General features: G+C 40.6%; 1 protein-coding gene across 4 annotated transcripts in view; it reads left to right on the top strand.

Annotated features, from left to right (window-relative positions):
- Positions 1-16,455, top strand: part of KIF1A (kinesin family member 1A) — a 123,561-nt gene that overhangs the window by 91,471 nt on the left and 15,635 nt on the right. For 2 of the 4 annotated variants that reach the window (XM_044288678.1, XM_044288676.1), the window contains exons 31-37: positions 957-1,012; positions 4,371-4,479; positions 5,293-5,359; positions 5,724-5,808; positions 7,921-8,026; positions 8,751-8,777; positions 12,794-12,908. In XM_044288678.1, coding sequence (XP_044144613.1) covers positions 957-1,012; positions 4,371-4,479; positions 5,293-5,359; positions 5,724-5,808; positions 7,921-8,026; positions 8,751-8,777; positions 12,794-12,908 — 565 coding nt within the window. The remainder of the gene's footprint in view (positions 1-956; positions 1,013-4,370; positions 4,480-5,292; positions 5,360-5,723; positions 5,809-7,920; positions 8,027-8,750; positions 8,778-12,793; positions 12,909-16,455) is intronic. The other 2 variants (XM_044288680.1, XM_044288677.1) reach the window with 1 other exon arrangement.

Raw genomic sequence — 16,455 nt, 5'->3', positions numbered from 1 at the left:
TTTATTTCAAGCTGGGAGCTCAGCCTTCCGGTTTTCATCGTATCTTGCATATTCGGATACTAGCTTTCCCCGCCGGAGCCTATTATCTGAATGGGACATGACGGGGATCCGGCCTGTTTCTGGCATTAGTGCCGGGATTCAATTCTGGACAAAAACTGCTGTTGGCAGTCATATTTGTCTGGCCAAATCAACACTAATGCTGGAAACAGGCTGGATCCCTGGGGTCTGTCGGTGCTCCAGCGAATGCAATCATCTCTGGCAGGCTGTTCTTCTGCCAAAATGGCCTGCGAGACGATGTAAGCGCTAGGGTGAAACTAGCCTAAGGCTACTAATTTAACACTAGTGTTTTTGCTGGATACGGCAGTGTTCAGCAAAAACGCTTCAGTTACTGATAATACAACCATCTACATCCGTTATGAACGGATCCGGTTGTATAATCTTTAACATGGCCAAGACGGATCTGTCATGAACTCCATTGAAAGTCAAGATTGTGGCAGAGAAAACGGATCCATCCCCATTGACTTGCATTGTGGGTCATGCCTAATTCGTCTTTCTCTGCATGCCAGGGCGGAAAGCAAACTACAACATGTTGCGGTTTGCTCTCAGTCTGGGAACGCAACTAAACGGAATGGAATGCATTTTGGAGCACTCCATTCTGTTAAGTCCAGTTTTGTCCCTATTGACAATGAATGGGGACAAAACTGAAGCATTTTTTTCCAGTATTGAGCCCCTATGACGGATCTCAATACCGGAAAACTTAAACGCTAGTGTGAAAGTAGCCTAATACATTTCATTTTCAGGAAAATATGCCATGAAGCTTACAGCTAATTGTAATACTATAACTGCAAATACAGGGAGAACATTTTTTATAATATAATTATAATAATAATTTTCCTTTAAGATAAATTTTATATTCTTGTTCATCTTTGCTCAAATAGTTTTTTAACTTTCCACAGCCCCCTGCGTTCCTCCAGACGTCTCCTCCCCAGGGTCATGCCATTGTCCAAACCAGGTAACTACACTGCTCCGTGTGTGACCAAAGATTTTATTAGATTAAATAAATGATATTTTACTATTGGAAGGTACTTAGCTTCTAGCGAGGGGAGTTTGATTCAGGGATTTATTCTGATATTTAGAGCCAGGAAGGGAATTTCCTCTATATATGGTGTAATATGGGGAAATTGGTGACCATCTCATAGAGGTTTTGCCATCCTCTGGATCAAGTAGTAGGATTACATTGATCTGTGTCTGTTTTCAATCTTATTAACCACAGTTTAAAACTGTGTAACATCAGTGCCTCAAAATACAGGCCCATCTGCCATCTTGTAGACTTCCTATTGCCCTAAAGACTTTCCAGTTGTCTTAGTACAAAATCATCTTTCAATCTATGCCTTAAAGTGACCATCATAGAGAGAAGCATCCCTCTCAGGAACCTCTAAATTAGCCATAATGTAAAGCCATGGAACCATTGACAAAGAGTGGCTGATGGACCTGGCCCATTCCTATATTACTAGCCCCCCCCCCCCCCCCCCCCCCCCGCCAGGAAAGGTATGGCCAGCATTTTGTAGTAACAGTGTAATATCATAAGTGCCAATATAAGACAATTATGTAAATGTGAATTTACCTGTGTATTTTTTTTCTAACCCACATATCTTCTTTTTGCTTTTTTGTATTCTTACTATTTACTGATCTAACTATAATCTACTATCTATGTCTGTGGCTGATTTCAATGCAACCCTACTGGGTGCTCTACCTAGGCTTGCACACCCCATTTCTTCCTCCTTCATTGCACTCTACTTTCCATATGCTAAGTTCCCTAGTTCCTATATTATCTGCAGAGGAGGAAAACCTAGGCAGCTGTTTTCAAGGCTCAGTTAAGGGCCAAACACAACATGAGCCTGCACTGCTAAGGATGACTGGTGCTGTGATGAAGGCACAGAAAAATGGTGCGTGTGGATCTTCTCAAGGTCTTTGACTCTGTGTGCTCTACACTTTGGTCTCTCTATAGCATGTGCAGTGTGCTTTCACCACCATACTATATGAGCTGTGACTGCCTATACACTAAGTGATTTCTCATCCTTGGGTCTACAACTATTGTCAACTTTTAGTGAGAAATTGGGGGCCTATTGAAGCCCTAAGTAGAGAGGCCCCTGCCTGTAGCTCTGTCTTCTATGGCAGTGCTATACAACACGGTTTCTCTGAACTCCGGGTTAGGTTTTATCAGTCCCAACCCATAGATTTGCATTCCTGAACAAAAGAAACAGAATAGTAAGATCTTTAATATATGAATGGAACAGTCTAAAATCCTAAAATCTAAATTATATGTCAGTTTATACTCCATGAAATATGTGACACTTGTCCCATTTGACATTCACCTGTCTAGTGGCGAATGCATTAGAGGACAATTCAATGAGATAGGATTTCTCTCTTGGAAGAGGAATGTGGAATACTCCATATGGTGGAGTACATCGAAACATTACATTCACAGAATGAACATATGAGACTTATAAGTAAAGCAAGATTTTATCTTGCAGAAAGTATTAATGGGATTTTCCAGGATTTTAAAGGGGATTTCAAACTTTTTTTTAAATGATGACCTATCCTCTAGGGGTCCAACACCTGGGAACCCCACCAATCATCTGTTTGAGAAGGCCAAGGTGCTCACATGAGCACCACGGCTTTCTTGCAGCTGTGCCTGGGCCATGTGGTGTCATGTTCATTGGTCACGTGGCCTAGGCGTTCAATCCCATTCAATGGGGCTGAGCTGCGATACCAAGCAAAGCCACTACAGAATGAAAGGCGCTGTGCTTAGTTAGGTGTGAGGACTCACTGGAGCTCCGGTGAGCGCCGTGGCTTCCTCAAACAGCTGATTGGTGGGAGTCCTGAGTGAAGATACTGATGACCTATCCAGAGGATAGGTCATCAGTTAAGAAAAATCTGAAAAACTCTTTAATGTTGATGGCATATCCTCAGGACAGGCCATCAATATCAGATTGACGTGGATCCAACACTCTGCACCCCCGCCACTCAAGAGAATGGGAGCAGCGCTGCCGAAACCAACTCCATCTTCTACACAGTGTGTAGTTTTGGCTTCAACTTCCAGTACCGCGCTACTTGAGAAAAGCTGCTTATCGTGGAAGCTGGGCATCGGACCCCCACCAATCAGATATTGTTAGACCATCCGGAGGATATGTCAACAATATTAAAATCCTGGACACCCTTCTTAAAGATGCTCACCTTCAATACACCTTTAATAACCGTGTGGTGAGCACTCCTTCAGCTGACAGCTATTCTTCCCAAGTTCTCCATATACATGCATGCTGAGTTCAGGTGATCCTTATTTTCCCCATCATCATCTGTAGCGGGAGAGATGGTCATTCATCCCTAAGCAGTTTTCATTTTTCAGCAGCACATGCAAATGGAGTGATTTTTCGTGGCATATGAAAGATGCAATCACTTGACAGACTAACGTTTGCTAGTGTTTGTTTGGTGATCGGCAGTATGTTTGCACAGGCTGATGACCAAAGCTTGTTCCCGATCACCGGCTGTATAAAGGGGCCTTTGTGCCAAACAAACAAGTTACAGGAATTACAAGGCTTATAGTGCATTTAGACGAATGGATAATCATAGACTATTGACAAAACAATCGCAATTAGCGTTTTAAAGCAAATTTGTTTGCATGCGATTGTTTACTTGGTCAATTGAGGATCATTCACTGTATTTAGACAGCAACAACTTACATAAAACACGCCTGATTTTTATCTTTCACATTGCTGAGAAATCGCACGATACATTACACAATTCAATATCGACAAGTGATAATTTTGCAATAAACAATTTTACAAGCGTTGACTGAGCGTTTTCACTACAATTCTTCAGTCCCTACATACAGTATATTTTCACTACATGAATATCGTATATTTTCACTACATGAATATCGTCCAATATGAATCTTTAGCGTTCAAATTGTAACCATTATCTGTTCACCTAAATGCAACACTAATCTCTACTTTGTAATCTCTTTTGTGTTGTTCTGCTTGTGAGTCTCGGTAGCTGTTCCAATCTTTAGCTTACTTGCACAGTATTGCATGAATTGGTTTCTTTCATTTTGGGTACCAATGCAGATTATCCCATGGCAGTGGATACAGGGCATTCCTGTGTCGCATATCTAAGTGAATTTCCCTATAAAGATGCTTCAGTAAAATGACGTATTTTTACCAAGATAATATGGTTTCCACAATTTTCCGCACAGTGTGTGGGAGCTATTTACATCAGATAAAATATCAAAACTTCATAAACTACTCCAATGATGTTAGTGGGCTTCACATCTTATTACCCATTTTTCTAAAAAAAAAACTTTTTTTTTTCAGTTCCAGCCACAAAGTTAACAAGGCAGTGTGTTCCCAGTACTGGTCAGTGCCACTGCAAGTATGACTTGATGGCGTTCTTCCAAATCTGTGAGCTGGAAGCAAATGGAGAGTGAGTATCCAATAATGCATTCATTTTATATACAGTACTGTGCAAACCTTTTAGGCAGCTATGGAAAAAAATCTTGAAAGGCTGGATTACACAGGCCGATTGAGCAAGCGATTGTCAGGAGTGATGAGTTCCGTCCCGGCAATCGCTTGCTAGCTAGTGGAGGAGACATCTGCTATTACATGCGGCAATCTCCTCCGTAGCATTGGGAGGAGCGATCACTATGCCATCGCCCGTCCCCATACTGTCCAGTTGTTTGTCGGCGGCAGATTGTTATTAGACACCATGATTTGCCTCCGTAAAGCGCAGATTTTGAAGCATGCTTCAAAATCAGAATTGCCCGATGAATGAGCTTGCTATTCATTGGGCCGTCAGCAGCAGCATTACACTGCAACATGTTCATGCGAACGCTCTTCAGCAATTATCGGACGAAAAATCGGCCAGTGTAATACAGCCTTAAGAATTATTTCAAAGGTAGAAGTGTTACTTAATAGTTTATTTTGCAAAGTGAATGGACAAAAAAAAAATCTAAATCAAATCAACATTTGGTGTGACCAGCCTTTACCTTCAGACAAGCAGCAGTTCTTCTAGGTACACTTGCCCAAAGTTTTTGAAGGAATTCAGCAGGAAAGTTTTTCCAAACATCTCGGGGTGAGGGGGTACAGTTGTCCTTTTTACCATCTCTATAATCTTCCCAGAGTATTTTACTCAATATGGCTAGTTTTAGAAAGGTCAGTTTGCCCTTTATGACTAATCCATCCTTTTGTACTACTCTTAGTAATACACTTCATATATGGTTTCTATTCTGTTTTACAGCTACATACCTGTGGCAGTAGATCATGGCACTGGTTTACCCTGTCATGGCACCTTCCTTCTCCATCAGGTAACCTCTCCCTATGGGCTCATGCACACAAACGTATTTTAATTCCGTGTCCGTTTCATTTTTTTGCAGACCGTATATGGAACCATTCATTTCAATGGGTACGCAAAAAAAATTGAAGGTACTCCGTGTGCATTCCGTTTCCGTATGTCCGTATTTCTGTTACGCATTACAGACAAGGATAGGACTGCTCTATTAGGGTCCAGCTGTTCCGTTACGCAAAATACAGAATGCACATGGATGTCATCCATATTTTTTGCGGCCCACAAAATACACACGGTCGTGTGCATGAGGCCTATGTCTTTTTTCTTTTGGATTACAAAAGTTCTCTTTTAAAGCCTTCTGATGAATAATGTCTCCCACACAGGGCATTCAAAGACGCATATCCATCACTCTTGTTCATGAAGCGGGGGCAGAGCTGAAATGGCTGGAGGTGCGGGAACTTGTAGTTGGTAAGTATCTTCTTCTTCATCCTCCAATTACATTTAAAATATTTAAATCCTCTCATCACTAAAAACTACAAGATTGCTAAAGTACTTTGGGCCAGATTTATCATGACTCTGACAGCTCACTCCACTTTCACATATGGCTAAAGTCAGTTTTAGCCAAGTCAGATTTATGATCGGCTCTTTAAGACTGTAATAAACTGTGGTTTGACTGTAGCAGTTTATCCGTCAGTAAGCAGCTTTACAAAAGTCGCACGTTTTTATGAAAAAGTTGCAAGTTTTTATGAAAAAGTCGCATGTTCTATTAAAAAGTCTCATAAGATAAGCATGGTCCTCACTGGAGTGAAATTGCGACTCTTTTGCAACTTTTTTGCGACTTTTTAAATAGTCCCAATAGTAAATCTGTCTAGAGATTCATTTACATAAGAAAACACGCCCACTTTCAGAAAACTGGCGAGCATAGTGCAGAGCAGAAAAAAGTCGCAAATTTGTGCGCAGTTTTAGTGTTTAGGACTTTTTTGGGGGACTTTTTCACTCCATTATTCTGACCTGAGCTAATGATAAATCTGTCCCTTTGTGTTTCAATGCCTTCCAATTTTCAAGAATTCGACTTTCATTTAGCAATCTGTTGCTGCATTCTGGAGAAAAACTTTTTAATTGACTATGAAAAAATGAGTAGTTAAAGGGGCATACCATTAGGTAAAAGTTATCCCCTACCACAGGGATCCCTACCAATCACAATAATGGTGCCCCCTGCTGCTCCCCTGAAATGACCGGAGTGGCCGGTTGCACATGTGCGTGGCCGCTCCATTCATTTCTATGGGAGTTCCGCTCTCTACACGGCTATCTCACAAACTCCCATAGAAATGAATAGAATGGCCAGGCATGTTGTGCAACCGGCCACTCCGGTCATTTCAGGGGAGCAGCAGGGGGGCTGCAGTGAGGTGACTATGCAGAAATGTGATCCTGCCAATCAAGAGGGAGGGGCTGACAGAGGAAGGTGTTTGAGCAAGGGTGCACCGAATGGTTTGGCCCCACTCTCGGTGTACTTAACTACTCCTTTGCATATGGGTTAAAAGTACTTTTTCTCTAGAGTGAAGCAAGGGATCGCCAAGGGTGCCTTCATCCATGGCCAAATGCATTTGCGGAAAATCTGCATCATAAATAGTTCCCCATGTATTTTTATGGAGTTCAAGTTTGTCTACTCTAAAAATCTGTGCATTTGTATTCTGCTGTGTAAGACATGATATATTCAATGGGAAATCATAATCCACAATGAAATCCGCACCAAAAGAACGCACCCAGCCATGTGTGAAGGCATCCTAAAGGCTGTATTACTCGGTAACGAGCAAACGTATGAACGCTCATTAATGATCATCTTGCAGTGTAATACTGCAGCCGATTGCTTAATGATGATGCATGCTTAAAAATCACCGATTCTGCTGCTGGCAGACCACTAGACTGTATGGGGACGAGCGATGGCATAGCGATCACTCCTCCCCACGCTGCCGAGGAAATCGCTGCATGTAATAGCAGTGGTCTCCTCCAGTAGTTAGCAGCCAATGCTTTCCTCCCTACAATCTCTTGCTGATACATTGAACAAGCACAATATTATGAGAACACATTTTTAGCCCCTGTTTTCATCTGGTGACGACAGAGATCTTGAAAATTGTGAGAAATTGAAGCAAAAATTAGAATTATACAACGACTACAGTAAAGGTCCATTTGTTAGGGTGCCTTCATGTGCAGTAAAAATATGCCACACAATACACAACAGTAATTTCGAGTGGATTCCTGCAGATTTGTGTTGCAGATTTCAGTGTGGAATTTCACATACCAATGAAGTCTACAATTAAATTCTGCATCCAAAATCTGCAACACAGATAGAAAAAGCTGCGGAAAAATTCCATGCAGAAATGTAACGTATGTGTTGCAGATCCCCCACTGCCCCTAGTGGAATACATGGTGTCAATTTCTGCTGCAGTGGACTTTTCCACTATGGAATTATACCCTGGGAGAGGGCATCTTTTGACATGTTGTCACTCACTGACACTTTCACATTTCATCTTACCGAACATGCTTCTAAAAAAGGACCAAAATCTCATTTTGTTTTTTTAGGAAGGATCCGGAATACACCAGAGGCTGACGAGTCTCTAATTGACCCCAACATCTTGTCCTTGAACATTCTATCTGCAGGATATCGTCCTCCAGAAGGGGGTGACAGGTAAGTGTTCATTAGTGGGTACATATGATTGAGGATAGTGTACCTATGTGGAATTATTTGGCATATGGGGGGGGGGGGGACGCTAGAAAGGTTCTCCTACAAAGCTTTGTTTGCCTCCTACTCTGCTTTTGACCTCTTCATTAAGCATGAGACAGAGAACCTTTAGCATGAGCTTCCCCACATCCTCCCCCGATTTTCCTTTCTACCTCACATGTCCTCAAACCCCAGCCACAATATTTCAGGACTCATCATCATCATCCTTGTACTTTTCAAGTGATCTTATTCTTTAAAACCACCTCTTCCACCAGTGGTCCCAGTCATCCCTTACCCTCTTCACTGCCTACCCTCCATCATGCACAGTTCTTTTCACCATATGTGTTAGCTCTTTCTTGTATTCCATCTGCAAATGCCTAGGTTGTTCATTCGACTCCACACCCAACACATTATTACCATTTGTGACTAAATCCCCTAATAACACATATCTCCTTCTAACCCACATGATTCTCCTTTATTAGTTTTCACAAAGTCCCCCTACTGGCACTCCCTATCTCACTACTACACTATCCTCTATGACAGAGGTCGATTATTGCTTCCAGGCAAGAATTTCTAACACTTGTCCATTGACTGATATGCAGACCTCTGAATGAATGTGTTAGAATACATTGGGGCTGATGATTTCCGTTCCCCTGATGCCGGCACTAACGTCTCATTATTTGTATTTCAGGCAGTTTCTTGACTCTGACACACCTAGGTATTTTTTATTTTTTTTTACCATTTCTCAACCCAGCTACCTATCTTTTCCTTCCTCCCCTCATGCTGCCATTTTCCGCCGCCTGTCTTGTTCCTCCTCCTTTTCTACTTTCCCTTTGAGGTTTCATATTTTCTTCTATAAATATTTTAGCATGTATTTACTGGGGATTTATTCATTTTAAGAACTCTGTTGATGTTAGTGTTCTCTACCCTTCATTATTAGCCTTAAATCTTTCCCTGGTCTTCAGTCCATGCCATTCCCCAATAGTAATGCATGGAGAAAGAGAATCCTAAGTTTACAGTCTATAGATTTTGGTACATGAGGGTGCACTGTCTATGTGTACATGGACACAAAAGTATAGCACATTATAGACAGCTTGTAGACTCCAGTGTCTATTTGCCGTATGTACCAGGACGCTCAAACATTAAACCTATGGGCCCCAATAACTCGATGGGGTAAAAAGAATGTCTTTTGGTCTCCATTGGGCTAGTATATGTTGGTGTACCTTGTCTTCTGCTGCACTATTCCACAGAGAGGCATCCAGCAAAAAAACAACCTTTTTTTTAACATTGGAGAGTATGGAAGAGGGATGTCACTGAATGAATAGAGTGGCATTCCTCAGAGGCATCTCTTGGATGGCATCCTCCCAACATAACCTTCTGACAACACTATGAATGTGGGTTCAGCTAACAGTCTGATGTGTATAAGGAGCTCCCAACTCACCCCTAACAGATAAAGGGGAAGCAAAGGATCAGGCGAATTGAATTTTTGTGCCCGATCCTTTTGTTCTTTCAGGAGATAAGCTACTACCAGAAGTGTCTGGCAGCAACTTTCTCCTCTTCCCATTGATAATACATACACTCTTGATCCAACCTGGTGTCTATTTGTATGTTGGAGTAGGGAGAGATAGGTGTCAGCCGATTGATTGTTCTACCGACAGGCAGCTACTGAATGTGTACAGTATTGAGGGTTTATTTTGTTTGCTTCTGGGTTTCTTTGGGGAAAAGGTGATGAGATAGGGTAGCATGCTACTATGTTATAAGCCAGCTACACAGGCGGAGGCTATCCTATTACTGAGTTCAACGGGAGCTGTGTAAATATATCTTTAGTAAGCCCCTATTAAATTATATAACTACCTTACAGACCAAAGAATTTGGAGCTCTGTACCAAAAACTGTTTTTATAAACTGATTATCGGAGTGCTTTCTGTCTGTATTGGGAACATTTAGTATGAATGGTAGATGTTCTGTAGAGAATTGACTTTATTGTAGAAATGGAAATGATATTTGAAGAACCTAGGGCACTAGGTAACTCCCGATTCCTCTCCCTCCATGCACTGTTGTATGCTTTCATGTGTCTGGGTCACTTGCCCCACATTATTTTGTATTGCCCCTGCCACTTGCACTCTCTCACTCTGTATGTTTGGGGCTCCTACCTTCAGCAGCCGAGCCGTATGGGGCACCAGGTACTCACTTCTGATATTCTGCCCTTTTTTCTCTTCTGTCTGTCTTTCCTATATATGGTTATTTTTACCGCTTGTATTATTCCTTTCCAAAGCCCTGTTCCCTAAATGCCTCTCCTCCCAGAACAGATCCCTTGAATTTTACAGAAAGAGGTCTACCTTTCCTTCTCTCCTCCTCTTTCGAAAAAGAACCATTGCTTGTGCCAGCACATCACTCTAGAGTCATTTCAGACCTTTCTTCATTGCACTACAAGTTGATAAATCCCTGTTCTCTTCCTTTTCTTACCACCACCAATTTATTCCACTAGGCTTTCAGTTCATTTCATCTCGTGTAACTCCCTCTTTCATATATCCTCGATTTTAATGTCCTCAAACTATCCTTTTGCTTCTCTTCCCTGAACCCATCCGTTGCTTCTCTGTACTCCTCTTTGCTATGATCTCCTAAGAGCAAGACCCTAACCCTGCTTCTCCACCTCTCGCTTCTCCGTTTCCCTCTCAACTTCTCCTTTCTATCTGCCTCTTACTGGTATTAAACTGGTTACTGTGTGATATTGTGGGGTTTTCCTTGTATCAGTGTATAATGATACACATGCAGACACAGTCTATGTTTTTTCTATATACACATTTCATTGAACAGCAGTTGATAAATTACCATAAACATCAATGGTCCTCCCGATTCCATAAAACACAAGAGGTATTGCTCCATACATTATTATTATTATTATTATTATATTATCTTTATCCTAATACATGTTCCAGTTTCTGACATGTTTAGTCCCTTTTCACAGTATGGTAGAATTTTTTTTATTTAAAATTAAAAAAGATTATCAATAGTATACAAAAACTATAAAAGTGCATAGATTGCAAAAGTATGTGCTACTTTTGCATACATTATACACACACAGAAAACAAATATTTCTAATCCCGTAGACTTCCCGGTAGTTCAGAGTAGTGAAGAGGTTAATGTTACAGCTTTGGTGTTGCCATTACACCTAGAGGCTCTACTCTCTCTGTAACTACCGTACTCTCTCCACTTTAACAGGGCCAGGCAGGCGTGATGAAGTTTGCGCTGCCTGGCTGTCAAATAATGTGGAGAGGCAGTTGCAGAGAGAGCAGAGCCTCTAGGAGTAAAGGAAATACACCCATTGCTCCTAGAGACTCATTTGCATATATTAAAACATCATTATTCTCAGCAATGTGGGCACATATGTACATGGGACCAACACAGATGTCTTCAGCTGCCAAGCGCACATGTAACAGGTCAGCCAGTGTCATAGGTACAAATCTGCTGACAGATTTGGTGGTCAAAGGCGGTAGAAAGGGCTTATACCTAGTGGTTAAACACATCACTGATATAACCACATTTCTCTCTATGATCAGACAGAGCACTTTATAAGCAATCTGCCCAATCATTAAAGGGGTTGTCCCATGATTGATGTAAAAAATGAAAATCAGACATTATATAGTACATGACAATCTCTTTCTAAGGGTCCATTCATACGTCCGTAAGTGTTCTGCGGATCCGCAAAACACGGACACTGGCAATGTGCATTCCGCAATTTGCGGACCGCACATCGCCGGCACTATAATAGAAAATGCCTAATCTTGTCCGCAATTGCGGACAAGAATAGGACATGTTCTATTTTTTGGCGGAAACGGAAGCACGGATGTGGAAGTGCGGATCCGCGGATGCGGACAGCACATTCCGGCCCCATTGAAAATGAATGGGTCTGCACTTGTTCCGCAAAATTGCGGAACGGATGCGGATCCATTTTGCGGACATGTGAATGGACCCTAACAAAGCTGGAGAAAACGAAAAACAAAAGCGCGCTGCTCTGCTATCTATTAAATTATCCCTATAGAGATCAGTTCAGAGCTCTCAAAGAAAAAAGGATATATGAAAACTTTGGAATGTTTATAAAGAATAAAAGAAATTGAAAGCGCAATTTGGGCCTCAGAAGAGTGAGTACTATGTATTTCTCACCTATAATTCTTGAACAAAAGATACGGCAGAGTGAAATATATTGATATATTCAGCTTGCCTGATGCATATGCCAAACGAGGGGGATGGGTGAAAAAGGGGAGAAACTTATAGCACATAGACTGCTTTATGTATGTGTATCGATGTACACAGATTACAGTATGTCGGAATATTTTCCTGTGGACATGTGGCAGTATCCTGCCCCAGACTCTATTTCCCATTCCTTCCTTTCTAGTTTGTGAAAAGTTTCACATAATCTATATTATTACATGAAGGATATAAGTATTAAGTTCAATGTATTTAGGGTTCAAAAATTTGCAATCATGACACTTTTTGGGAAAAGCTCCCAAGCTGTCGAGACCCCGTCCCTCTTCACTGCCGTGTGGAGGTGGAAATGGACAGTGTCTCTTAGCATCTCTAACTCCTGGTAAATGGAGTTAGATGGTAAAATTAACCTTGATGGTAAATGGAGTCTTTGGTGTGATGTATGTTCTGTGTGTCCCAGTGTGTATATGATCTAGTACCTACCTACATATGTGTGCACCAAGGATTTAACCATTTCCTCCCATGACAGGACATTTTATAACTTTGAAGTAGCATGGGACAGTTCTATGCACAACTCCCTCCTGCTGAACCGTGTGACTCCATACAGAGAAAAGATCTACATGACATTATCTGCCTATGTTGAGGTAAGACGTCGTAGATGGTAGCCACATGGATCAATATGCTGCACGCCATAAAAGACAGCTTAGGTATCTTATTCAAGCATTGTGTAGAAAGGATCTAAGCTATTTCCAAAGCTTGCATCAGTAATCTACTGAGCCAATACAAAGGGTATCATACAACGCTTGTGTCTATGGATGGATAATACGATACAACAACAGTCTGCTACCCTTTCCATAAAATAATGTGTCTGAAAAAATGGTGTTTCTCACTTATAAACAAATGACACAATTTTGGGAACAATAGCATAGCTGTCAACAGTCCTGAAATTGCAGGTACTGTCTCTAACTTTCAGAGGCAGTTTTGGCAAATTCTGTCCCAGGCCAAAAATGGGTGGGATCTATGTAAGCTCCAGTCCTGGGAAGGTGTCTGGCATTTTCATGGGTGTGGCTTACATGCCCAGAATTTGCCAACTACAGTGTTGGTAAGTATTGAATAGTTACATAAACATATACGTTTGAAAAAAGAAATACAGTATCTCACAATTTTGTAAATACAGTCATGTCCATAAATATTGGGACATCGACACAACTGTAACATGTTTGGCTCTATACACCACCACAATGGATTTGAAATTAAACAAACTTTGAGGGTATTTACATCCAAATCAGGTGAACGGTGTAGGAATTACAACAGTTTGCATATGTGCCTCCCACTTGTTAAGAAACCCAAAGTAATGGGACAATTGGCTTCTCAGCCGTTCCGTGGCCAGGTGTGTGTTATTCCCTCATTATCCCAATTACAATGAGCAGATAAAAGGTCCAGAGTTCATTTCAAGTCTGCTATTTGCATTTGGAATCTGTTGCTGTCAACTCTCAAGATGAGATCCAAAGAGCTGTCACTATCAGTGAAGCAAGCCATCATTAGGCTGAAAAAAAAACACAACAAACCCATCAGAGAGATAGCAAAAACATTAGGCGTGGCAAAAACAACTGTTTGGAACATTCTTAAAAAGAAGGAACGCACCGGTGAGCTCAGCAACACCAAAAGACCCGGAAGACCACGGAAAACAACTATGGTGGGTGACCGAAGAATTCTTTACCTGGTGAAGAAAACACCTTTCACAAAAGTTGGCCAGATCAAGAACACTCTCTAGGAGGTAGGTATATGTGTGTCAAAGTCAACAATCAAGAGAAGACTTCATCAGAGTGAATACAGAGGGTTCACCACAAGATGTAAACCATTGGTGAGCCTCAAAAACAGGAAGGTCAGATTAGAGTTTGCCAAACGACATCTAAAAAAGCCTTCACAGTTCTGGAACAACATCTTATGGACAGATGAGACCAAGATCAACTTGTACCAGAGTCATGGGAAGAGAAGAGTATGGAGAAAGAAAGGAACTGCTCATGATCCTAAGCATACCACCTTATCAGTGAAGCATGGTGGTGGTAGTGTCATGGCGTGGGCATGTATGGCTGCCAATGGAACTAGTCTTGTATTTATTGATGATGTGACTGCTGACAAAAGCAGCAGAATGAATTCTGAAGTGTGTCGGGCAATATTATCTTCTCATAGTCAGCCAAATGCTTCAGAACTCATTGGACGGCACTTCACAGTGCAGATGGACAATGACCCAAAGCATACTGCAAAAGAAACCAAAGAGTTTTTTAAGGGAAAGAAGTGGAATGTTATGCAATGGCCAAGTCAGTCACCTGACCTGAATCCGACTGAGCATGCATATCACTTGCTGAAGACAAAACTGAATGGAAAATGTCCCAAGAACAAGCAGGAACTGAAGACAGTTGCAGTAGAGGCCTGGCAGAGCATCACCAGGAATGAAACCCAGCGTCTGGTGATGTCTACGTGTTCCAGACTTCAGGCTGTAATTAACTGCAAAGGATTTTCAACCAAGTATTAAAAAGTGAAAGTTTGATTTATGATTATTATTCTGTCCCATTACTTTTTTTGGTTCCTTAGCAAGTGGGAGGCACATATGCAAACTGTTGTAATTCCTACACCGTTCACCTGATTTAAATGATGTAAATACCCTCAAATTAAAGCTGACAGTCTGCAGTTAATGCACATCTTGTTCGTTTCATTTTAGATCAATTGTGGTGGTGTATAGAGACAAAAACGAAGATAACGAAGTATTCTGCATCTTCGTTTTAGCTACCTATTCATCAACTTCGCTAATTCCAGCAATCATATAGGAAAGTTTACTATAGAGACAGCTAAGTTTAATTCGCTATGCGATTATAGTACTTTGCTTTTTTTTAATAAATAGAATAATTATAATAATTATCAGGTATTATAATTATTCTATTTATTTTTAAAAAAAAGCAAAGTAATATAATCGCATAGCGAATTAAACTTAGCTGTCTCTATAGTAAACTTTCCTATATGATTGCTGGAATTAGCGAAGTTGACGAATATGGTGCTAAAACGAAGATGCAGAATACTTCGTTATCTTCGTTTTGTGGAATATGACGAATACATTCGTTATCTTCGTTATGTGGAATATGACGAATACTTCGTTATATTCGTTTTGTGGAATATGACGAATACATTCGTCATATTCGCTAATTCTACCAAGCCAACCATAGTAAACCAGGTCCAAGTTGAAATCGCAATTCGATTATTATAACTTGAATTAATCAAATTGCGATTTCAGCTTGGACCTGCTATATTCCATATTAGGCTGGAATTAACGAATATGGAATATAGCAGTGCTAAGTTGAAATCGAAAGTCGATTATTATAACTTGAATTAATCGCATTGCTATTTCAATAGGAGAGTAGCCTTTAAGTAAAAAATCGCAATGCGCGATTATTTAAATCGCATATTAATCGCGATAACGAGAATAATGACAAATATTTAAAACGAATATTATATTGAATATTCGCGAATTTCGTCAAAATCAAATATGGCACCTGCCGCTCATCACTACTCTTCTCAAGACTAAATACATTTAATTATTTTAATCTTTCTTTATAACTAAGACCCTCCATGCCCCTTATCAGTTTAGTCGCTCTCCTTTTTTTTAGTACTTTTCATTTTTGTCAATAGTTATATGGGTAAGGTAAAACTGGAAAAGGAGCTTCACAAACATGATATTCATTCTGGACATCATATTTTTCAATGCATTTCGAACAGTAAACTGGCATAAATACATGTGCTCAGAAAGTAAGTGTATATATATCAATCTCGCCTAAAAAAACTGTCTCTTGTAAGATGTATTGGCCACAGTCTCCGAGGCTGTCCATAGATAAGGTTGTAATCCCTTTAGAATATTTAATGCATTCTTCACTTCCACATTGGTTGCAACTTTTCAATTCTCTTCTTGATCAACTGGTAGAAATCCTAAATGGTTATGCCTTTCCGAGACTAATTGATAACCCAACAGAAAAGTAAAATGGCAATACACATCACCATAAAGTTCCAAGGGAATCCAAGTTTCAGTTTAGAAGAACTGGGGTTCCAGTTCTAGTGGCTGTAATACAGACATGACCAAATTATGTCCAGCTAAAATGTTCTAAAAGCCCATTCATAGCACACTAATTAAACTAATTATAT

The sequence above is a fragment of the Bufo gargarizans genome, chromosome 4 (assembly GCF_014858855.1).
Source record: "Bufo gargarizans isolate SCDJY-AF-19 chromosome 4, ASM1485885v1, whole genome shotgun sequence".
In the NCBI taxonomy this organism is placed as follows: domain Eukaryota; kingdom Metazoa; phylum Chordata; class Amphibia; order Anura; family Bufonidae; genus Bufo; species Bufo gargarizans.
This window is presented reverse-complemented; position numbering and strand designations above follow the sequence as displayed.